The sequence below is a fragment of the Lucilia sericata genome, unplaced genomic scaffold (assembly GCF_015586225.1).
Source record: "Lucilia sericata isolate MDLA Ls3-8-SP2 unplaced genomic scaffold, ASM1558622v1 Contig000718F_arrow, whole genome shotgun sequence".
NCBI lineage: Eukaryota > Metazoa > Arthropoda > Insecta > Diptera > Calliphoridae > Lucilia > Lucilia sericata.
This window is the reverse complement of record NW_023994719.1, coordinates 194,244-219,705: the sequence shown is the minus strand read 5'-3', so window position 1 is coordinate 219,705 and position 25,462 is coordinate 194,244. Positions and strand designations below refer to the sequence as shown.

Here is a 25,462-nt window from a genome sequence, read left to right as displayed (position 1 = left end):
CTTTCACCTGGACTATAGTCTAGTCTGTAGTGTAGACTGTCGTCTGGAGTTTACTATAAGCTGGACTATAGTGGAGTATAGGGTAGTCTTTTGTCTGGACTATAATATAGTATATAGTATAGACTACAATCTGGAATAAAGTCTAGTCTATAGAGTCGACTATAGTCTATGGACTATAACTTATATCTATAGATTGTAGTTTGGACTATAGTCTTGTAGTCTGTAGTCTCTACTATAGTGTAGACTATAGTCTGAACTATATTATAGTACATATTCAAGTATATAGTCTAGTGTAAAGTTCAGACCACTTTCTGAACTATACAACTGACTATAATTTACTCTATAGGGCACTATAGTCTGCGATATAGTCCATAGTATAGACTACAGTCGGGACTATAGTCTATATTGTATACTGTAGTCTGGAGAATAGACTTGCAGACTATAGTCAGGATTATAGTCTTATTAGTCTGGGCTATTGTTTAGTCTATATTGTAGACTGTCTCTAGTATTAATGAACTATAGTATAGTCAATAGTCCAAAAAAAAAAGAAAAAAAAATTTATACGATTTTCAACTTTTTTCTACTTTTAAACGCTTAAAAAGTTTTTGAGAATTCTCTATAGCTTTTTCCAACCTGACTTAAGCCAAAATTTTAATTAAATCTTTCAAATTTATTAAAAGCTAGCAACAAAACAAGCAATTTATGTACATTAGGGTTAACCTTACAATGTCCAACGAAAATTAAATTTGACAGCTTTCCAAAAGAAGTAACCTAAAACTGCCCATTCTTCCTAACAAGACTTTCTATTTTAACAAGACTTCCTATTTTAATCCAAAACCTTTAATATACATATCTTGTGAACCAGCCTAATAAATATGTATTCACACAAAACAATAAACCAACAACCATAAACTAACAAAAGCTCATATTTTAATTTCATTTTAGCCTGGTGATATGTGTGTTGTGCTTCTGTCATTGTGCCAACAATAAACTTGGAAAAGAAAACGACCCACAAAAAAAGCCAGAGCAACACACTGTGGAAGCCACTAGTGCGACAATATAAAATTGTGTGCAATTTGTAATAAGTGGGAGAAATCACAAAAAAATATCAACCAGTACAAAACAACGCAACATAACTTGCAGCGACAAAATTTCTATGAAGCGAATAACAAATCAACCTAGAAAATATATAGCAACAGCAACAACTGCAAGGGACAGAAACAAGATACAACGATTAAATGAAAATACAGCAGCAGCAGCAGACGACAAAAATATTGCTAACACAACAACATCAACTTCTACAACAGTTAACAGGAGCAGTTGCCAGAGTCAGAGCAGCTACTCTACAAGTCCAATTACGTGTCGTGCAACGGTGGCCAAAATTGTCAACGTGACTGATGTGAGCATAGAAGTGATAAAGGCTCAGAGGAAAACATGAAAAACAAGAGCAATAAAATACAGCTTAAACAACAACAACAACGGCAACATCAACAACCTCAACTACAGCAAACAAGAACTAAAACGGAACAATTTGAAAGCATAGGACGTAGAAAGAAAAGAAAAATCATCACTAAAGAGCGATACGGTCAGCAGCGTCAGCAGGAAAAACAGTCGTGCAGAATATTTGTCAAAAGAAAACAGCAGCAGCAGCAGCAGGAAGAGAAAGAGGAACAGCAACGACAATATACATTAGAATTATTTCGATTTGTACAGTTTTTACCATTTTTCAAATATAATTCCACGTTATTGTTGTTGTGCCAGTTAATACTTTTCACTTTCCTCAGCAATATGCCCGCGCAAGCCTCCGCTGATTGGCTAATGGATTGCGGTGACTGTCACTGCAAATGGAATTCGGGCAAAAAGACAGCAGATTGCAAGAACTTAACACTTACCGGTGTGCCGGAAAACCTTAGTAATGAGGTGCAAGTACTGGACTTATCACTCAATCGTATTGTATATCTGGAGGAGAATTCATTTCTCAATGCTGACCTCACCAATCTTCATAAATTGTATATACGCAATAGTTCTTTACAGCACATTGATCCGCGCAGTTTTACCCAACTAGAAATACTAATTGAACTCGATGTCTCAAATAATTTGTTGCGCTTGTTGCAGGCCAATTTGTTTGCCCGTTTGGTCAAGGTGAGAGCCATAATCTTGAATGGCAATCAACTGGAGTCTTTGGGCGATGGCATATTTCAAAATCTCAAATATCTGCATAAAGTGGAACTGAAAGACAATCGTTTAGTCAAGATTGCCACTCAGGTGTTTGTGAATGTGCCGCTGCTGTCGCAGATCTATTTGAACAATAATCGTTTGAGTTTTTTACGCAAAGAGAGCTTTGAGTCTGTTAAGCGTTTGACGGCTTTGTCGTTGGATGGTAATCCCTGGAACTGCACCTGCGAGTTGCAAATCTTTCGTGATTTTGTGCTGCGACGTAATCTCTATACCCCACCCACCGCCTGCTACTATCCCAGTTCTTTGCGCGGTATGCTTTGGATAGAAGATCAACCCGAAGCCTTTGCCTGTAAGCCACGCATCATTTTCCCCGCCAAAGGAGCTTCCATAAATACCTCCAAAGAAAATGTTACTTTAGTGTGTAGGGTGCATGCTTCGGCCAATACACACATCTCCTGGGATTATGGCAGTAAACCCGTGTATAAAACCGGTACCAGTCAATTGGCTCCACCGCCTCAACAACAACTGCAACAGCGCGTACATATACAAATTATTCAGGACGATTTATCCAAAGAAAAGGAGTTTGGTCGCAATGTCTATATATCACGCCTCACCATCATGGGTGCTGAAAAGTCAGATGAAGGCACTTACACTTGTATTGCTGAAAACGCCGGTGGTAAAGATAGTGTACAAATGACTTTACTCATACAAAAGGCTGGAGCACGCGACATGTTGCAGGGTAACTTAGCAGCCGTTATATCCCTAATGGCTTTGGGTTTACTCAGTGTATCCGTGTTTCTGGCCATGGTTACCTGTTGCATATACAAACGTTTTATAGCCTCTGCCTCGGCACATCAGCATCGTCATCATCATCTTGACTTAAGTGGCACTGATCCCCTGACCGCCCATGGCACTGTAGTGGCTAATCATGGTACAACCACAATGGCCGGCAATACAGATGTAATGTTGGGTGTTGTCGATGATACGTTGAAGTATAAGAAACATCATCATCATCATCTGCAACAGACTACAATAAATGGGGGCACAACTTTGATTAAGGATAAATATAGTGAACTTATAAAACATAATGGTGGTGGAGGTGTGGGAATTGGTAGCGTTGGTGATGATAGCATGGGTTCAGGCAATTCACCTTTAATGGAGCAAGATGGTAGTAGTGGTGGTGGTGGCGGTGGCAATGGTGGTAGTGGGATTGTGGGTGGCAAAATAAACTGTGATGTACAAATGGGTCATATGGAAAAGAAATATTACGAGCAGAGTAATGATGGTAAGTTAAATATACATAAGTAGATGTTTTATATATACATATATATACACGCATATATATGTATGCATGATTGTAAGGATATATTTGAATATGATATTGAAATAAATTGTTAAAGTTGAGATTTTTATATTTTTTACACTCTGCTTAATAATACAGAGGTACATACATAAGTAGTTTAGACCCTCCATTTGCCGTTCTAAGTGTACTTATGTCAACAGAGAGGTGAAATTATCAATTAAAGATTTTTTAAAGGAAAAATGAAATCTTTATCTAATTGACCCAATCTTGTGTATCCTCTGGTACCATACAGAACTAATCTGTAATTGTAAAAAATTTTATTAAATCTTTAGTGACACCTCTTTAAGCAGACTGTCTAAATGTCTATGTATATATATTTGGGGACTTCATGTCAAGGGATCCAACTTTTGAATCCGATGTCTTCCAATCTGGATGAAATTTACTAGTTTAGTTAGTAGTTTTTAACAAGATCTGTGAGAGTTACAATGGGTCAAAGTTACAATGGGTCAAAGTTTGCCTATTTATACCCACCATCAAAAAGATGGGGGTATATTGATTTTGTCAACCCTTTTGTAACACTTTGAAATATTTTTCATGGATCCACAAAAGTATATATATTCTGAGTTCTTATTAAATTCTAAGACGATCTAGCCATGTCCGTCCGTCTGTCTGTTGACACAAATATTCTCTATAGGTAAGGGGTGTTTGGTATTGAAAATGGGCCATATCGGACTACGTTTTCGGATAGTTCCCATACAAGTGGACCCCCGAAAAACAGCCTTAACGGGTATATATGATTTAAAAGTGTTACTATAGCGATGAAATTCAACATAAATTAATTTCATATGAGCCAAAATCTCCTTAAAAAACTTTTTGATGATCGGTCCATAATTGACGCTACCCTCAATATAAGCTCCCCGAACGCTATTGAAAATGTTTGAAATCGGTCCATTATTTCACCTAGCCCCAAACAATCGGACCCCCCGAATAAGGCTTTTTACCTCATAATTATGTTAAATGATCTACTATCCCTACAAAAATTGGCAAAATTTAGTTTTATATATATCATAATAATTCTAGTGATTTTCGTAAAGATCGGGCATTATTTGACCCTAGCCTCCATATAAAGTCCCCTTCTGAAAATGACTTGAATGTACACAATTCACTTATAAACACTAGTAAATCTATGAAATTTGGCTCAAATAAGTTTCATATAAACATAAATTCTGACAATAAATTTTATAAGGATCGGCCCAAGTTTTGTAATAACCCCCTTCCGATTTGGGCCTTTTAGCTCATAACTTTTTCAAATATACTACTATCACTCCAAAAATCAGCACAACAAAGTTTGATATAATTATAAATAACACTGTCGATTTTTATAATGATCGGGCATTATTTGAGCCCATCCCCCATGCAAAGTCCCCTTCAGAAAATGACTTAAATGTCTACAATTCACTTATAAACACTAGTATCACGATGAAATTTAGCACAAATAAGTTTTATATAACGATAAATCTTATGCTTATGTTTGTAACACTCAAAAATATTTGTCTTTAAGTATACCAGTCGGTTCAGAATCACTTTCACTTCGATTAAACTATGTCCGCCTTTGTGGCCGTGTAAACCTTGTGTGCATGCAACAGCTCGCAATTTTGAATATAATTTGTTAAAATGGGTCACATACTATTCTCTGGATCCAATGACGAAGGCTGTTGATAATGTTTGAAATCGGTCTTTTATTTCTCTTAGTCAGCATACAATCGTACATGAACAGACATTATTTCGAACCTATATAAGATTCAACATAAATGCTTCATTATTGAAATGAATCACATATAATATTCGCAATTGGTGTAGGGTATCATATGGTCTGCCAAGCCCAACTATAATTTCTTATTTGTTTTTTTAACTCTCGTACTTTAACATTTCTTTAACAAAGCAATCCAAAGTACTCAACCACTTTAATAATATCCCATTAATCCGTACATAACCGACCAACCTAGTTATGTCTACGTAAACAAAATCTTTATTAATAACTTTAATTTAAAAAGAAACAGAAAAAAACAAAAAAAGAAAAAAATATTTTCCTTACAGATACAATGATAACAACCATTTATTTTCCTTAAAGCTTTCATAAAAATGCCTCCAAAAGAATGGCAGGCAACTGAAGCAGCAGCAAAATCAACGCCAGGTATGTCTGGCTGTTGTGTTAAATACTGCAATTAATTTTTACCCATGAACAATTATTGAAATGGAAACAGTTTTTATGTTGCTGCTACTTTAACGTCTTTTTTTTTCAGCAATGTATTGTTTTTTATTTCCCATTAATTTTGTTTCCCTTGTCTTGTATTGTATATTTTCTGCGGCGCAAAAAAAAAGAGAAAAACTGTTAAATGTCGAGAACATTAATATTGCTCGTCATTGTCGTTTTTTTCTTTTCATATATCAAACAATTTTCTTTCGTTGTGTTTTACTTTTCGAAATATTAAGACAAAGAAGGAAGACCTTTTCGGGAAATTTCATTTAAGCCATGGGCAGAGCACTCAATGAGTTTCTTTTTGTTTCAATTTTGTTTTCCATTTTTTTGCAATTGCCTCACGGCCATCAATGATGTTAAATATTTATTGTTTTCCATTTTAAGAGCCTAGCCCGAGTACTTGTTCAATGAAATGTGTATTGCCTTTATGTTATTATTATCTTTTTGTTTCCAGCTACCAACTCCCACTTGGTTTTATCGAAAAATATTATCAAAGTCATTGTATGAAGAGCTAGATTTTCTCTTATCTTATTGGTAACGATGGCTTTTTCTTGACATGTGATATGCTTCTTTTTAGATCTTAGAAGTAATTGTATGAAAGAGATTTTTATAATTTGCATTTTTTACTTCTGGCTGTTTTGTAAACAAACATTTTAAGGAAGTATTGTGTGATTTTATATATGTGGGATACATAGGTATAAGTGATTGGAATGCATATTATAAGTTCAGTAATTATTCTTGATTTTTTCTCATACAAAAACCGTGTGTGTCTAATTTATTAATAAGATACACACATACATATGTATATTAGGGTGTCCCGTGTACCACTTTTTTTAAGAAATATGTACCTCTCAAACTATGCATATTGATGTACTAAACGAGAACGAGAAAAATACAAAAATTTTTTGATAAGATCCTTAAATCCTGATCTTAGTACAATATGGTCTTTTTCAACCACTGGGTGAGCTCTTGCAACGACTCAGTACCAGAGTAAGTAATTTTTGCACTCGTGAATATTATTTTATTTATTTCTCTCGTTATACAGCTCATTTTCACGAGAATTTATTTTATACTCGCGAGAAGTATTTTTATTTCAACTCTTAATTTTTTATGTTCACTTCAAGAGCGATATCTATGTATTTTGATTTTTTAATTCATCTCACGAGAGATATCAAAATGAATAGAATTTGAGTGAAACTTACATACAAAAAATGTGTGTAAAAAACAAAAAATGTATGAAAGAAATGTGCATGTGTGTGAGGTCGTAAAAAACGAAAAAAGATGAGCGTGTGTGTGTGCATGCTTGTGCGAAGAACTTTATATACAGTATTATAAAACTCCCGATAAATTCATTTGTACTCGTTTCATAAGAGAAATGTATTTTCCGCTCTATAAATTTAAATATTTCTCGTGAGATTTAAATTTAAACTGAAGAGAAAAACAGATATATTCACAATAAAGTAAATAATTTATTTCGCTCGAAATAATATCTCTCTCGAGAGAGATCAATTTGAACGCTCTCCTTACTCTGCTCAGTACAGTATACATATGTACACTTTGCTCGAGCTATCTAATCTGTTGCCATAGTAGTTCCGTTGGGGAATTACAGGTGTCATGAGCAAGCTCAATCTAACCCCGACAAAGGAAAATGCAATCACTGGTTAGAGTCAATAGAAGGGGCATCCTGTTGGGGAATTGTGGGGGTCATGAGCGAGCTCAATCTAACCGCGACAAAGGAAAAGGCAATCACTGGTTTGAGTCAATAGAAGGGGCGGACCCAACATCAGATAAAAATGACCTATTGATGTTATGAGGAATGCTCTGTCCCTACAAACATTCTCATCATCTAAAGACTCACACCAGTGCATTCCTGGAGCTTATATGTCGTTCAACTACACTACTGAGATGGCTTTTGTTGATTCGGCAACATCACATAGGGGACGAAATTGGTAGTTCGAAAACTTGGATCTATATTTAATTAACAGACCTAGTTTAGCATGTTTAGAGTAAACTCCAACACACTCAATCATGAAGGAAAATCAACTCCACAAGGCATCAACCTGATTCAAACGACACTTCAATCATCACTACATTCCTCCTTCCGACATATCAATAGATACAACTCAGCATCCCTCTCGTCCGTCAGATACAAGTATCCGATGGTACATCTCATTCCAACACATACCAATCTTTGCATTATCAGCACAATTCCAACATTTTATTAATCCACAGCCTTACTCTGTGGTAACAGAAACTTATCCCGAAAATTTATATTTCACCGTGCATCAATCTTTTAACCATGCATCCCCTTCCTGCGAGTTTAGGTTTAAACCACAGCCACTACGTGGATCCCGAAGAAACCTCAACCAACTGACCAGCCAGAACACTGTTATGCGGGCAACTGGCCACCTGTAGTACCAGATTATGTGGTGCTTTGGTTAGTCCCCATGTTAAATCATGCCAAGGACTAGCCGAGGAGTGAAGTGACATCACCAGACTGCAGACTAGAGGTACTGGTATCATCTCTTTACTCCGGGATTGTAATACACCAAGATAAGGGTCTTTCATCAAGGAAACATACACCGGGGGGACTGTGTTTCTCGGGACACTCTAATGAACATATATTTAATTAATATTTTAGAAGGTGTTGAAACGATTCCTCTTCTGCCTCGTCCAAAGAACTGCTTTAGTAGCTATAACGTAGGTAGCCCACACGTTCCGACATATCTCCCATCATACATTCTCCAGTAATTATACCCGTGAAAAGCCTTATCGTGTTTATACTAAAAGACAAGAGTGCCCTAGTCCTATCCTTTGTCAGAGTGGGCCAGAGCAGTCCCGATTATAATCAAATTACGACAAGTGGTGATATTTCACCACCTGGGAGTGTTAATATCCCTTTATTCAAGATCTAAGTCTAGGGGCGACCCTTTGGTTAAGCATTCATTAGATATTTAATTGCCCCGAATGCACTCATATTCTGGAACCCATATCAACTCAACGTTATGTAGTGTCAGTTGTGCCAATGATTGCGTACCATTGAGATGACATTTCGACCTTATATTGCAGTTAAGAGCCTTGATTGATACAAAGGTCTTAACTCGAACTTGTCGGTATTCTGGTCTTAAATGACCTATTTAGTGCACATAATATGTAGTCCGTTTCATGCCCCATGATTGGCCTGCCTATCTTTTGTAGGATGGCGATAAAGATTCAGTCCGTTCGACTATTTAAGTCGTAGAACAGATTTAGCAGAAATACATTTGACTCTAGACTAGCCTGAGAGGTGGAGCTCACAGAATCAGTGATTGCAAGACATGCTAATATTTGTACCTTGTTTATAATAGATAACTAAGTCTTGGTATTCACCGCTCTCCACCAAACAACATCCACGTAGGTCATAATTGGTCTTATAACTTCTGTGTGCATCCTATGTACAATATATGGTTTAAGACCCCATCTTTTCCCAAAGGTTTTCTTACATATATAGAATGCTTTCTTCATTCGACTCTCAGCATTACCTTCCCACGTGAGCTTAGAGTCTAAAATAACTCCAAAATATTTGGCTTCGCTTGAGGTATTCAGAATGGTGCCATCTAAACGTAGAGGTCTAAATTCTTGGATTTTATACCTCCTGGTAAAAAGAATCAGTTCGGTTTTGGCAGGGTTAACACCTAGATCGTTTTCCCTGGCCCAACCACAGACTAACTTGTTTTAATAAAAACCTAAAACAAAATTACCCACCAAATTTTGTTTTTTTCTTGGAAATCAGCTAAGTTAAAGTTAAACTTCAATAAACTCTCAATATTTGCCCTCTGTGATTCTGTTTATATTTCCGTCAAAATATTGATTGATTACATTTACATATTTCCTTTTTAATGACTACGCAACTCATAAATTTTTATTGTTGAGATAAAAAAAAAACAATTTCCAAGAAAAATATTATGCTCATATACACTTCCTATCTTGTGATTACATGCCTTAAAGGCCTGCATATAAAAAAAAAACGCAAAATTTTGTCAGAGAATAAAAAAAAAGAAGAAAACAAAAACATAAATCCTGTTATTTAAGCCATTTATTACCTGATATTTATTATTTGCTTTACTTATTTACGTGCCTTTCATTGACTTTTTTACTCAGTTATATGTATTTTCTTTATACCCTACACAACATTGTAGGGTATATACCCTGTCCGTCCGTCTAACCGTTCCTGCATGTAAACCTTATAACCAAACTACGGGTGGCACTTTTGAAGATGATACAATGAAATTTAGTACATGATCTTTTATTGTACCAGGGACGAAACTTATTGATAATGGTTAAAATCGGTCCATTATTTCACCTAGTTCCTATACAGCTAAAGCCTCCGAAAAGGATTTTTAAGCATATAATTATGTTTAATATACATTTATGGCGACAAAAGCTTTACAACTAAGTCGACCATGCCGGACTATAATTTCTTACTTGTTTTTGTGTGTGTGTTTGTTTAAGAGAAGAATTAAATTTAATGCCATAAATAAAATTTACTGCCATTAAGTAATTTTTATTAAATGTTTGAAAAAGTGCGTTGATAACTTCCGCATGTTTGTTTTTACACAAGTCTGTTAAAGCAGACATGTATGTATGTATGTGTATAAAGGAAACGGTAGGCCCATCGCAATGCTTACTAATAATGAGGCCAAAACATTTGTATGTATTACAACAATAAACGCACTTTAAGCATAAAAAAGCAGTAAAAAAACAACAAATTTAAATCACTACATCAATCATTGTCTGTTGCTGGCACCCATAATAACTTTGCTTTAGTTTCTTTTTTTTTTCCTTTTGCACTTTTTTCTCTTCATTACATCAATTTTTTTTTTCGTTCCTTTATACATTATTCTATTTGTTCGGTTTTATTCCCATTTAATTTTATACTTTTTTTTTGCTTAATGGCCAGATAATGACTTCTTCCCTTTTAATGCTTTTGTTACATTTTGTTCCTTACAGTTTTTTTTTTCTTACAGCCCGCCCCGCTTATCACTTCATTTCAAGTTTCGTATTAATTAATATGTTTTCCCAGAAATGTGGTTGATTAATGTCCGCTTTTATTCGCTGTAAATTAAGTTAAAACAAAACTTTTTGTTAAAAATCATTAAAAATGTATGCGTTTACCAAGCGCTATTCTTTCTTTGAAAGGGTACATACGTATTTACGAGAAGTACTGTAATTTATTTGAATTGTATAATTAACGCTACTGACTGACAACTTTTAAAACCTTCTGGTTTGTGATTTTTGTTGATATATGGGTGTTATTGTGATTTAAGGGTGACACTTTTGTCTAGAAAGTTTTCCCACATGTGGTTTTTAATTAATTGTACTTTTCTCGTTAAGGTGGGTTTTTATTAAAATTATTTAAGGGATTTAAGGTAAATTATATTAGTTTTTTCATAGGGACACCTTAAAAGTTTTAAAAATTGCTTTTATATTATCGAGTTGATTAGCCATATCTACATCTACTTATGTATGTATGTATATACCCAACAAAAACCTGGTAATGACTTATAAGTTCTTTTATAACCAGTTACTTTTAATGATTACTACATCGCGTTTGTATTACATTTAAGCACTTTTATAATGACTTACATATAATCAGATACGTAAGTACTTTATTTTGAGTTTCGCCGTCTTATTTGCACATTTTATTGGATTGCGCCCTAGCAACTGTTTTTTACACATAGAAATATCGCTCACAGACCCCATAAAGTATATATATTCTGTGTCCTTGTAAAATTCTAAGACGACGTGTCCGTCTGTCTGTCCGTCCGTCTGTCTGTTGAAGGCACGATAGTGCCCAGAGGAGTGGACCTAGGAGGAGTTTTCCAAAATATTCCACATTGATCAAAAATGTTTGGTATTGAAAATGGGAAATATTGATCCACGCCTTCACATAGCCCCCATATAAGTGACCCCCGGAATATTGTTTAAATCGTCGTAAAAATGTTAATTGTTAAATGTAATGAAATTTCGCACAAAAACTATTCTGTAATGCATGGCTGACATTCCCCTATAACTGACACTACCCCCCAATAGAAGCCCCCCCTTCAGAAAATGATCACAATTGACCTAAAAGTACCAGTAGAGCAATGAAATTCAACGGAAGCAAGTTTTATAGGAACAAAAATCTTTCTACTTAATTTGATTAGGACCGGACCATGCCCTATGCCCCATATAAGGTCCCCTTCTGAAATTGACTTTAAATCTCATTATGACATAAAAAAAGGAGTACAGCGATAAAATTCGACATCAACAAGTTTTGTATGAAACAAAGTCACTCTATAACATTTTATGAAGATCGGTCCATAATCGACTTTACCCCCATATAAGGTTCCCTTCAGAAAAATACTTTAACACTCATTACTGGCTTAAAAAGCGATGAAATTTGATATAAATAAGTCTCATATGAGCCAAATTCTCTCTACTAAATTTTGTGTTGATGGGTTCATAATTGACCCTACCCTACTATGAGGTTCCCTTCAGAAAATGCTTTTAACGCTCATTACTGGCTTAAAAATATGAGTATAGCGATTAAATTTGACACAAGTAAGTCTCTTAGAAGCCAAAACCTCGTTATAAAACATTATATGGATCGGACCATAATGGACCTTTCCCCCCTATAAAGTTCCCTTCAGAAAATGACTTTAACGTTCATTATTGGCTTAAAAGTACTAGTATAGAGATGAAATTTGACATAAATAAGTTTCTTACGAGCCAAAACTTCTCTACTGGCTCTCTAGCAAATTTATTGATGATCGGTCCATAATTGACCCTATCCTACTTTATTGGAAACCAATAAAGTAATTTTTGCGCTTTTAGCAAAAAAATTTTTAGTATGTTACCTATAAAGTAACCACATACCAACTTCTTTTATAAATCCTGCTGTCATAAACATTGCTCATAATACTATTTGCAGTTTTTTACAAAAAGTATGTATGTAGTAGTTTAAAAAAATCTTTACAAATTAAATTTATGTTTAAAATTTTAATACAAGCTAAATCCCACAATAAATATATTAGAATATTTTATAATACATAATTTGAAGTCATGAAAAAAATTTACATATGTATGTATTTACATTGTTCATATACTTACATACATATAGAATGTGTATAGAATAAAAAATTTACTATAGGGGATACTTTTTTTTAAAGCCATAAACAATAATTAGTATTCTTGCTTTAGCAAATAAGAGAATTTTGTTTAAATAACATCAATTTTTCACAATTAGTTTAAGTTACATTACAATAACATTTCTTTTGCATATAAGTCAGATAGATAAAGATCAGGGGAAATGGCAAAGGAGAAAAGTAAATAACTATATCATACACAGGCCAACGAACGAGTGATTGTTCCAATTTTTGGAGATAAAGTAGTATATTTGACGTAGTTATTATTTTCAAAATATCTTGAAAATTACAGTCTGTAGCTTGCGTACAAAGTTTACATAGACAGTCAGCCAGCTATGGGGTTAGGGTCAAATGAGGACCTATCTTTATGAAGTTTGGCAAGGTCATCAAGGCTTGTATAAAACCTAGTAGTGATACAAGTATATTTAAATAATTTTAAACTCAAAAGCTCTTTTCGGGGGGTCATGTAAAATAAGGTAAAATAATTGACCGATTTTAACCATTTTCAATAGGCTTCGTCCAAAAAGCGAATGCGCCAGATTTCTTTCAATTGTATTGAAAATTGCGACACAGCCTGATGGACGGACAAGGCATACTTTAAAGTATAGGACGAATATTATTGTGCGTTACATACATCACCACAAACACAATATAGCCTCCTCAATAATGTGGTGTAGGGTATAAATAGAGATTTCTGCCTTAGTTCCTACACACCTCAAGGAGATTTAGTTTAGAATTCAACCTAGATTAGGTTGAATTCAACTAAACATAAAATATACATCCGAATTGGATTCAAAATTTACTCTGATTAAGTTGACTAGGAACCAATTTTATTGACTGGACAGTATTGAACATTCTTAGTGAATTTGGATGATTTTTTTTTGTCATTCCATTTGTAACACATCGAAATATTGGTCACAGACTCACAAAAGTATATATATTCTGGGTCCTTCTAAAATTCTAATAATAATCTAGCCATGTCTGTTCGTTGAAAGCACGATAGAGTCCGAACGAGAGGAGCTAAGAAGCTGAAATTTTGCATAAATATTTGCAGTTTGTTTGCTATTGAAAATGAGTCATATCGGTCCATGTTTTCGCATAGCCCCCATACAAGTGGCTCCCTGAAAAACTGTGTAAACAGTCATAGATGATTTAAAAACATAAGTATGTCAATGAAATTCTACAAAATTTAGTTTTATATGAGTCCTACCCTACCAAATTTTACGAGAATCGGCCCATAATTGACTCTACCCACCATATAAGATCCCCTTCAGAAAATTAATTTAACGCTCATCACTCTTTACCAACTTTTATGTGGATCGGCCCATAAATGACCCTACACTCATTCGAGTATAGCGATGAAATTCGGTACTCTAATATTTTTTTTTTTGGGATCGGCCCATAAATGACCCAAACCCCCATATTAGGTCCTCTTCTGAAAATGTCTATAACGCTCATTACTGGCTTAAAAATATGAAAATAGTGACGAAATTCGACAGACATAAGTTTTATGCCAGCTAAAATCTCTCTACCAAATTTAGTGAGGATCGGTCCATAATTGACCTTACCGCCCATACAAGATCCCCTTCAGTAAATTACTTTAACGCTCTTTACTCGATAAAAAATGTGAGCAATAAAATTTCACACAAGTAAGTTTCTCACAAGATCAAATCTATCTACCAAATTGTATGTGAATAGGTCCATAATTGATCGTACAACCCATATAAGGTCCCCTTCAGAAAATTACTTAAACGATCATTGCTGGCTTAGAAATACGAGTTATGAAATTCGACATAAGAAAGAAAAATGTTATAATAGGTCAATAACTGACCGTGTTCTTCAAATAAGGTCCTCTTCAGAAAATTTGATAGGAGGATTCAGAAAATTACGTGTACAGCAATGAAAATGGACATAAACAAGTTTATACTTAGGAATATAATTCTTCATTCTAAATTGAATGAGTACTGATCTATAACTGACCCACAGTGGTATAGGAAAAAAAAAAGGGGGAAATAATTCGGTAACTTCTAAATGGTTAATCCGATTTTGAAATTTGGTATGCACAAAGAGGAGGTGTTGTCGAGTTTAGGTTTTGAATTTGGACCTTATAGGGTCCTCAAATTAGGATACCTCGGCTATGTTAAATTTTTAAAACGATCCTATGCTAGGTAAATTTTCTAAAAGATCTTTTTTGATGGTGGGTATAAAAAATCCCAAAAATGGGATTTTTTGGTTTTTTGCCTATTATATCCATACCAGGGGCGGGGTTATCGAAACCCGTTACAAAATGATTAAGAACATATTGGGTCATATAAAACAGGTCACTATAATTTGATATCGACTATGCGATTTGAGAATTTTTGCTCAAAATTTAATTTTCCATAAAAAATAGGATTTTTTTGGATGGACCTGGTCCCCTTGGTATCAAAAATGTTTAGGTTTTGTTTCATTTATCGTATATTATGTAAAGTCAGCTTTCCAAAAAGTATAAATTCTATATACATCTTCTTAGAAACTTTTTAGATAACTTAAAAAGAAAAAGATACTTATTTTCCCAAAAAAATTACAAAAAATCGCCTTTTTTTAAATTAAAATGCCTATAACTTTGGACTCAGTCATGATTTTTACACTGCTGGATATATAAACTTGTTGTTAAGCGAATAAAAAAAAATGGCGAAAATCGGGAATATTTGGACCCGCTATTATCAAAAAACTAAAGTAAGGACGGTAAAAATTTTAAAATTTTAATTTTCTAATGCGAATATCTCCTAAACTATAAGAGATAATTTACTGCTACGACGACATTTTTATAGTGCTCGATGAGGAGATTCTATATACGATTTTTTTTAAATCGGAACTCAAATGAAGAAATAGGATCGTTTTAAAAATTTAACATAGCCGAGGTGTCCTAATTTGAGAACCCCCCGCCGGGCCCCTGGTTAGCCTATAAGGTCCAAATTCAAAACCTAAACTCGACGATACCTCTTCTTTGTGCATACCAAATTTCATCAAAATCGGATTAACCGTTTAGACGTTACCGAATTATTTCCCTCTTTTTTTTCCTATACCACTGTGTGACCCTAGCTCCTATAAAAGGTTCCATTCAGGAAGAAGTTTTGGTTATTAAAATACCAGTTTTAGTTAATTAAAAATACGAGTATAGCGATTAGTTCTATACAAAACATCATCCATGTAAGTATCGGTTCATAATTGACGCATATAAAGGTCCTCTTCAGCAAATTACTCATACGCTTAGGGTTGAAAAATTGAAAAAAAAATATTTTGTTTTTAAAAATTAATATTTTGTTAGTTTAAAAGAGCTCGGTCCACAATTGACTTAAGCCATATTACAAATATCTCCTTGATATTTATAGGGGAGCATTCCTTTTACGACATATGGTTTCATGGTGGGTATATGAGATTCGTCACAGCCGAATATAACACTCTCACTTGTTATTATCTAGTATGAGAGATGTACTACATGTATTTAAATTTTATCTCACTATTTGATAACAGTCTTTGTGGAGTAATTCATTTCAATTACTTTTGAAAATTCAATTAAATAAATGTCATATCTATTTTGACCTCAATAGACTATTAGATTTTTCTTGTTTAAATAATATAAACTCTGTACTAATTTTACATAAATCTAGATTTTTAATTATTTAGAAGAGCTTTCATTTTTTTTTATTAAAAATAAAAATATTAAAAAACTAACATGAGTTTCTTTGTACATTGTTTTAATATTTTTATTTACATTGTTTATTTATTCTAATATTTAGTATGATTATTTATTATTATTATTTCTTTTTTAACAACCCCAAAGGTAATTTTTATGTTGATTAGTTGGGGAATAAATTGCAAATATATGTTTATTTATTTGTCGACAACAAGAGAGTGATATTCTAATTTGTAAATATTTTAGAAGTTTATAAAAGAAATTAGTTTTGTTTTTTTTGTCAAAATAACTAAAAGCTGGTTTACTTCTTCTTGTTTTTTGGTAATTTTTCCAAATAGTTTTTGTTATTGCTCTTTTTCTCAGTCTTTTGTTATAATCCCCCTACTTTGGTTATTTGTCAGAAATATTAGAACAAATGTTAAAATTTATTTAGTACAATTTCAAAGTATCTTAAAATAATACTACTATTTATTTGCTTGAGTAACTAAAAGAATAATAGTAGTAATTTAAATAATAAATCATGTTTATACAAAAAACTGTTTCATATTTGCTGGTAAAAGTTTAGATGGAAACAAATATTTTTCAAAGCAATTTGTTGACAGACAAATATATGAGGTTTTAATTAATATTAATGGAATGTCTGGAATAATTTAAGAGAAATGTTATAATTTAAGGGGATTTTGAAAAAAAAGTTAGTTATTTTCTATTGTTTTTAGGGTTTGCAAGTATAATTTTTTAACAAGAAGTCCAATGTTCAGAAATTCACTACTTTATTCAGCTTTAATAAAGCTTAATATTAATAAATATAAATTGAGGTCAACACCAAACAAAAAATAATAATAATTTTGATATTTTTCATTTTCTCTTTTAATAATTGTTGCAGACATGCTCCATATAAAATATCCACATGGTCGAGCACAAGCGGAAGTCAATACAATGGCAGTAACGACAACAGGTCAACACACCAAAGGCCGTAACAGCAACAATATAAATGGCACAACTGTGGAGTTTCAGCCAGATTTGTTGCCAGCTTATGCAGGAAATAAAATCAACAGCAAACAGCAGCAGCAGTCACATCAGGGAGATCAACTGTATAGTCCGGTTATAACACCAGGTTCCACAACAATCAACAAGACAATAAATATGATGGAGGACCAACAACAACAGCAGCAACAACAACAAAACCATATAGTTACGGCCAATGCAACATTGCCAGTAAATGCAAGTAGTCGCAGCAAATACAATACCAGTGCTCAAGAGTATTTACAGGCCAGATTTGGTACGATTACTAAAAAACAAACAAAAAGTCAAGAAAAACTAAATACCATCAAACGCGAAACTCCTACCATAGCAGCCTTGGCCACGGGCACAAGTTCATTGACTGTAACACGATCTTCCCCCAGTGCGGAGGTGCTACAACAGGCGGCCAGTCGTCAAACTAAATCTTTATTTTTACCCCAGCGCACCGTTTGTAGTGCCACCACCACTGTCACACCCACCGATACAACCAACTCCTATGAATATCGTCAACCTCCACCACCACCCTACAATGCCACACATCGTACGGCTGGGAATTTGCTGTTGACAAGACGTACCAGCATAAATCAACATGACAACAACGAGGACAACAACAAGAACAGTAATACCAAGGATCAAGGCTATCGGGAATTGGGTGGGAGTAGTGCCGTCGGCATACCGCTCTATGAAACAGCTAGACAAACTATTGTTACTGCCTCACCTTCAATGAATTTTCCTACCACTATAACGGGCTACAATATGAATACTGCTTCACCAAGACGACAACTGCTGTGATAAATTTAAAAACAAAGTTTAAACACAAAATTAAAGAGAAAAGCAAAAACAAAAACGAAACTTGAATGAAAGAAATAAAGACTATAATTAGGTATGAATAGGAATACTTGATTATTATTTTTTTTGTTTTCATCTCATAGAAAGCCATAGGCAGACTAAGGACATAAAGTCACAGAGTCACTAAACCATACAAAACCAACAAACAGTCCTACAGCAACTGTTAATACAAAATAGTAGCAAAAAAAAAAAAAAAACTAGCAACTCCGAACTGAAAGTCAATAATTTAGTGACATTTATGGGCATATTTAGTAAAGCATCCTTTACAAATGTTGTTCTGTTTTATGTCATTCCAAATATACAACTACATGCCCCAGAGCATATCTCAGAGTAAGGGATTTAAAGTCATCTAAAAGCTACTGTTGTATGTATGACTGACTGTTGGTTGTTTCGTTAAATGGTTTTTTATTTAAATTTTTTTTTCTTCGGACACATGGTGTCCTGTAATATAATTTGTAAAGACAAAAATCCCATAATTGGATATTTACCATGTTACCATAGCGTTAACATGCCACATATCATGTGCAGTCTGTGTTGCTGTGGTAAATGTTTGCGGATAAAATAAAAATGGGCAGCTGGAAACTAATTGGTGATCTTTTTAGTATTGTATGTAGAACAAATAATATGTAATAAAAGATAACTGAAAAACCAACAGGAATGTAATGAAAATGAATATTTAAATAATTATATTAATAAAGAAACAAATAAAAAAATAAATAAATAATACAGTGTTGCATTATAAGCGATTCTTATTTAGTTAATATAATAAATATAGTAAACACAAAAAAAGTATATTATAAAAAATTAAATATTAATTGTTTTTACTTTCATCAGAAGGGTGTAAAGGTAAGATATTGTTTCCTGCATCGAATGTTTGCCAGAAACCAGTTTTGTTCATCAGTTTGGCCACAGAATGGAAATTGCTCATGCACGCGCCAAAAATGCAAATCTAGTTCTTTCTAATGCACCATGTCTCCTTTTTCTTTTCCTAACGTCAATAATAATTCTTCCATGTTCCTACAAAGAAAATAAAGGCAATTTTCATATCAAAAGGCGCTTTCATATCACACAGTTATGTACGACTAAAAAGAGTATAACAAATTTTAAATTTTTCGGAAACATTTTTAGATTTTGCAAAATTCAATAGAATTATACAATTTTACCGAAATATTTTTCTGTTATTCAAAAACTAGTAAGAGGCCTATGCGAGAACGTAGACCGATATTTCCATTTTCAATACTACAGTGACTTTACCTTAGAAACGGAATGGCAAAACAGAAAACATATTTTTTGCTGGTGCGCATATATAAGCAATACACTACGGCGTATGATGAATATTCCGACATTTATAATAAGTATGCGCTACCAGCAATACCTTCGGAATAAAACAAATACATAGTACGGTTTACACATTGTCCAAAAATCTCTGTAGGCCGTAGTATAGTCCGAATAGACCACATTAACTAACTAACTAACTAACTAACTAACTAACTAACTACTAACTACTAACTAACTAACTAACTAACTAACTAACTAACTAACTAACTAACTAACTAACTAACTAACTACTAACTAACTAACTAACTAACTAACTAACTAACTAACTAACTAACTAACTAACTAACTAACTAACTAACTAACTAACTAACTAACTAACTACTAACTAACTAACTAACTAACTAACTAACTAACTAACTAACTAACTAACTAACTAACTAACTACTAACTAACTAACTAACTAACTACTAACTAACTAACTAACTAACTAACTAACTAACTAACTAACTAACTAACTAACTAACTAACTAACTACTACTAACTAACTAACTAACTAACTAACTAACTAACTAACTAACTAACTAACTAACTAACTAACTAACTAACTAACTAACTAACTAACTACTAACTAACTACTAACTAACTAACTAACTAACTAACTACTAACTACTAACTAACTAACTAACTAACTAACTAACTAACTAACTAACTAACTAACTAACTAACTAACTAACTAACTAACTAACTAACTAACTAACTAACTAACTAACTAACTACTAACTAACTAACTAACTAACTAACTAACTAACTAACTAACTAACTAACTAACTAACTAAACTAACTAACTAACTAACTAACTAACTAACTAACTAACTAACTAACTAACGAACTACTAACTAACTAACTAACTACTACTAACTAACTACTAACTAACTAACTAACTAACTAACTAACTAACTAACTAACTAACTAACTACTACTAACTAACTAACTACTACTAACTAACTAACTAACTACTAACTACTACTAACTAACTAACTACTAACTAACTAACTAACTAACTAACTACTAACTAACTAACTAACTAAAGCTAACTAACTACCTAACTAACTAACTAACTAACTAACTAACTAACTACTAACTAACTACTAACTAACTAACTAACTAACTAACTAACTAACTAACTAACTACTAACTAACTAACTAACTAACTAACTAACTACTAACTAACTAACTAACTAACTAACTAACTAACTAACTAACCATCGTGTAATAAAAGGGCCAAATTTTTATTATACATACCCCTATTCTGTATAAAAGTGTGCCGAGGGACAGCCTTTTTAAAAATTTCATATAGGAATACCACTCAATCGATTTTTTGGGAATGGTCCTCAGTTCCCTAGCGATTGAAACTCCTGGTCTCAGTACCGCCATCAGAAAGGATGGTGGGTATAAACATAAATATTGGTCTAAGACTCAGATTATTATATATTATATATTCTTGATTCTCATTAGATTCTTAGACGACTTAGCCATGTCCGTCCGTTGGAAATACGATAGAGTCCGAACGGAAAAAGCTAGAAGGTTGAAATTTTCCACAAATACATTTTATTGATGCAAGTTATTTGGTATTGAAAAAGGGGAGTATCGGTGCACATTTTCACATAACCCCCATACAAGTGGCCCCGCCGTAAAACAGTTTTAACAGCCAAAATTGGATTAAAAATACACGTATAGCAATAAAATTCCACAAAAACAAGTCTTATACAATCTCTTTACCAAATTCTATGAGGTTCGGTCCATAATTGACCCTGCCCCCATATAAGGTCCCCTTCAGAAAATTACTTTAAAGCTCATTAGTGGCTTAAAGATACGAGTACAGCGATGAAATTCGACATGAACAAGTTTTGACCCTACCCTCCCATTAGAAAAAGGCTTTAACGCTCATTACTGGTTTAAAAATAGGAGTACAGCGACGATCTTCGACATACACAAGTTTTGTATAAACGAAAATCGTGCTGGAAAATTGTACAAAGATCGCGACATAATTGACCCTACTCCCCAAATAAAAGATTTATGAATTATAAAGTTATACACCAAATAAAAATTCAATATTAAATATTAAGCTAATTTAATTTTTTAAATTTAATTATATTATATAATGTCATACATATTTTCCTTATAAGCCGAAACACGAGAGAAGAATTAAAATGTTAAACCTTTTATTGTTTCCCGTCTTCTTTCAATGTTGATTATGCAAATTTCCATTATGAAATAATCATTTCTGTTGCTCTAGCTGAAATAATTTGAAATAAATTTAGCAATATTATGATAAGTATTGCAGGTATAACGAGTAAGAGTACTGAAATAAAATATCCTGATAGAAAGTAGAAGAAATATAATAAAAATAATATTTTTTAAATTCATATAAATTGTAGATTGAATGTAGAAGAAGTTGGTTGATTGCATGAGAATCAGATTGCAAAGAAAAGTAAATCTTTATGAAAGCAATTGTTTTCCACACAGTCACAGCAAAAGTTCAATGTGCAGAGAAGGAAATATTGCGCTGCTGTAGATGCCATACCGAACAATAGGCATGTATGGATGGCATGAATACTGAATTCTACACATTTCCTGTGTTTACTTTACAAACTAGATCAACGAAGCATTTGAGCACAAGAACATAATAATAGACATCATAGCAATGATGTCGTTTGAGACTTGAAGGTATTTATTCTATTAATTTAAAATAATGTTTGTTGTATAAGGAAAAATATATTATTTCTACGAATAAGGAATTAAATTTAAATAGAAGACAAATTAAGCTTATTTCTAAAGGATTTTGTTGTTTTATAATGAATTTCATTTAATTGATTTGACTATTGAACGAATTGAGCTCGAGAGGAAGTGGGATATTTTTCTAAATTATGTTTTATTGTTATTATATACGGATGTGTTTATAAGGATATTTTCATCTGGTTTAATTCTATAATAAAACAGCTTTGTAATTTCTTGTTGTTTTTTTTTTGGGGAAAAAAAGTTATTGACCAGTGTAACACATTTCCATGACATGAATAAGTTTTAATTAATTATAATTCATTCTTTTACCAACATGATTTTTTTTAATCAGAAAAACAAACAAATTTAAAGGAAAAAAGTCACAACTAAAGCTTTAACATACACACCATCAACTTTCATCAGCTGCAAGGCATTTGGCATACAACAAAAGGAAATCTACAACTTGAGAGGATTCTGAGGGAAAAAAAATTACAAACAAAAAACACAAATCAAATAGAAGAAGATGAATAGAGGAAAAGTAAAAACCTCAGTAACGCAGAGAAACACATTCATTTATACTCTTATTTGACTGAATAGAAACAAACGAACGAGCAAATGAATGAACGACTCGAATGAATGAAACTGACTGAAGGCCATCATGAATATTTGTATATATGTGTGAATCGTTGTTGTTCTTGCTGCAGGATTTTTCATGACAACCAACACTACCTGTCCTTGACATTCTGTCATTTAAGTTGATTGTCAATTCAACAACTGTATTAGAAGAAAATCATGTTTCATGCTATTCATTTTAACGAATACAATTTACTTAACATAAATAGTTAGGTATTTCGCTATAATGAGTATGGATTGATTTATTATGACATTTGTAACAAAATACTTAAATTCATCAACTTTGAATGATGTCGAGTTTAAATATTATTTCATTGAAATTGAAATATTACTCATACGTTTGGTGATTTCTTCCTTTAAATTTCATAGGAAAATACGAATTTAGACTTTTTAAATTGAAATGTTATTGGTGAAACTCTGCTGACTTACTATTGACACAGTCAACAGTACTGGTGACTGTTTATACCCCGGATAATGCTATTTATTGTCCGCATTTAACATTTGTATGTTATTGGAAATCTACTTCTGACGCTAATGTATTGACCACTTGTAGACATACTAATCACAAAAATAGCTTCAGACAGAAGCCAAATAAGATTTAATCTAAGACCGTATTGGACTTTAAGAGATCCATAACAGAAGCTCCTGGGCTAAGCTCTGTGTCATATAGATACCAGGTATTTTGGAGATAATTTACAATAAAACGTACTTGCTGTGAGGGGAAGAGAGCCTGAGGAAATTTATATGATGAATACAAGAACGTTCCAAGCAACGAAGTAGGATAACAAAAATCCTATAAGATGACCTCAACATGAGCTGAATAAGAAGGCTCCTCAGAATGAATAAGTCCATGATTAATATGATAGTACATATTCAAGGTGGACACGCAGGTTTGTGGAGACAAGAAGTCAAAGTGCTTTACAGGGTGAGCTTATTAGACAACTCACTACCGTTCTGCCGATCCATGTCATGCACTTTGCTCAAGTACTCTATCTATCTAATCTCTTGCCACAATAGCCCCTTAGCGAAATGACAGGCAATCACTAGTTTAAAGCCAATAGAAGAGGTGTACCCAACCTCAGGTGAATCGATGCTAAGAGGAATGCTCCATCCTTTAAACATTCTTATCATTTAAATACTCACCCCACTGCATTCATTAACCTCTAAAAGCCGCGCTATAAAACTGTTACCGAAACAAAAGAGCCGAGATAAAGTTAAAGCCGCAGCATGTATCCATATTTAATTGACAAGACTTATTTCAGTGGTCACAAGGACTTACTGTGTTACTGCCCAAGTATGGGGACATACTTGGGTCCAGTATATTGATCCCTTTGTGATACCTGAAACGAGAGAAAACGGTCTGCGTATTAGTACACTTCGACCTATTTACTTTGGTTTCCTAAAGCCTGGTTCGCTTTAGGAAACCAAAGTCGCACGAATATAGGAATCTATCGCACGAATATAGGAATCTATCTTTCGGATGTCGACCTCCGATAGATCCTTCGTGCAAGAAGGAGCTAGCTAGCAAATTAATTCTGTGATCTGCTAGGGCGGGGCAATGACAGAGAAAGTGAGTTATACTCTCTTCTTCTTCTTCCTGGCAGCTCCTGCAGAAGTCATTACTTGGTAAGTTTAGTCCTCTTTGCATGGAGCCCGAAAGGCCAGTGGACCACCGCCGTTAAGTTTCGTAGATTGACTCTCGGAATATGAGGAAGAGGAGCTTAGGATCTTTGTGGGTTGAATGATGGCCACATGATCCTTGCCTGTCTGCAGGTGGCCTCAGTCGAACATCTGCAATGAGCAAGCTCATATAGTTTTTCACGTGAGCAGCGTATGTTTAGTCCTCTTTGCATGGAGGACTGACCGAAAGGCCAGTGAACAGTCACCATCCCCGTTAAGTTCCGTAGATTGACTCTCGGAATATGAAGAAGGGCTTGGGATCTTTGTGGGTTGAATGATGGCCACATGATCCTCGCCTGTCTGCAGGTGGCCTCAGTCGAACATCTGCATTGCGCAAGCTCATATAGCGCGAAAGGGTCGGTGTGCTCTCTTGCAAGTGAGGAACCCAACTTCGCAAAAGAGTGCGCAATGGTATTTGTTGATGTCCCCGAATTCAGTACAGTCCTATTGTGGAATGTTTCGCCAAATGATTAAGGGATGCCCGACATTCTAGGACTAAGTTAGATGTTGTGTAGACACCACTTAGAATCTTAAGGGCTGCCTGGCTATCGGAATATATTCGAATATTAACACCGTATATTCGGTAAAACCTGACCCAGTTTGCAACCCGTTTTATGGCTGACAGTTCAGACTGAAGA

At 33.8% G+C, this 25,462-nt stretch overlaps 1 protein-coding gene across 1 annotated transcript; it reads left to right on the top strand.

Moving 5' to 3' along the window:
- The first annotated feature begins 943 nt into the window (after positions 1-943).
- Positions 944-19,218, top strand: LOC119607612. The gene is made up of 2 exons (XM_037961599.1): positions 944-3,463; positions 17,470-19,218. Exons 1-2 carry the CDS (start codon positions 1,435-1,437, stop codon positions 18,396-18,398), a joined length of 2,958 nt encoding a protein of 985 aa, XP_037817527.1. The 5' UTR covers positions 944-1,434; the 3' UTR covers positions 18,399-19,218.
- Positions 19,219-25,462: the final 6,244 nt, after the last annotated feature.

Bases quoted from the DNA above. Each gene is read 5' to 3' on its own strand.
- LOC119607612 (XM_037961599.1), top strand. From the start codon at position 1,435: ATGAAAAACAAGAGCAATAAAATACAGCTTAAACAACAACAACAACGG. The intron at 3,464-17,469 runs GTAAGTTAAATA...TAATTGTTGCAG, and splicing joins TTACGAGCAGAGTAATGATG to ACATGCTCCATATAAAATAT.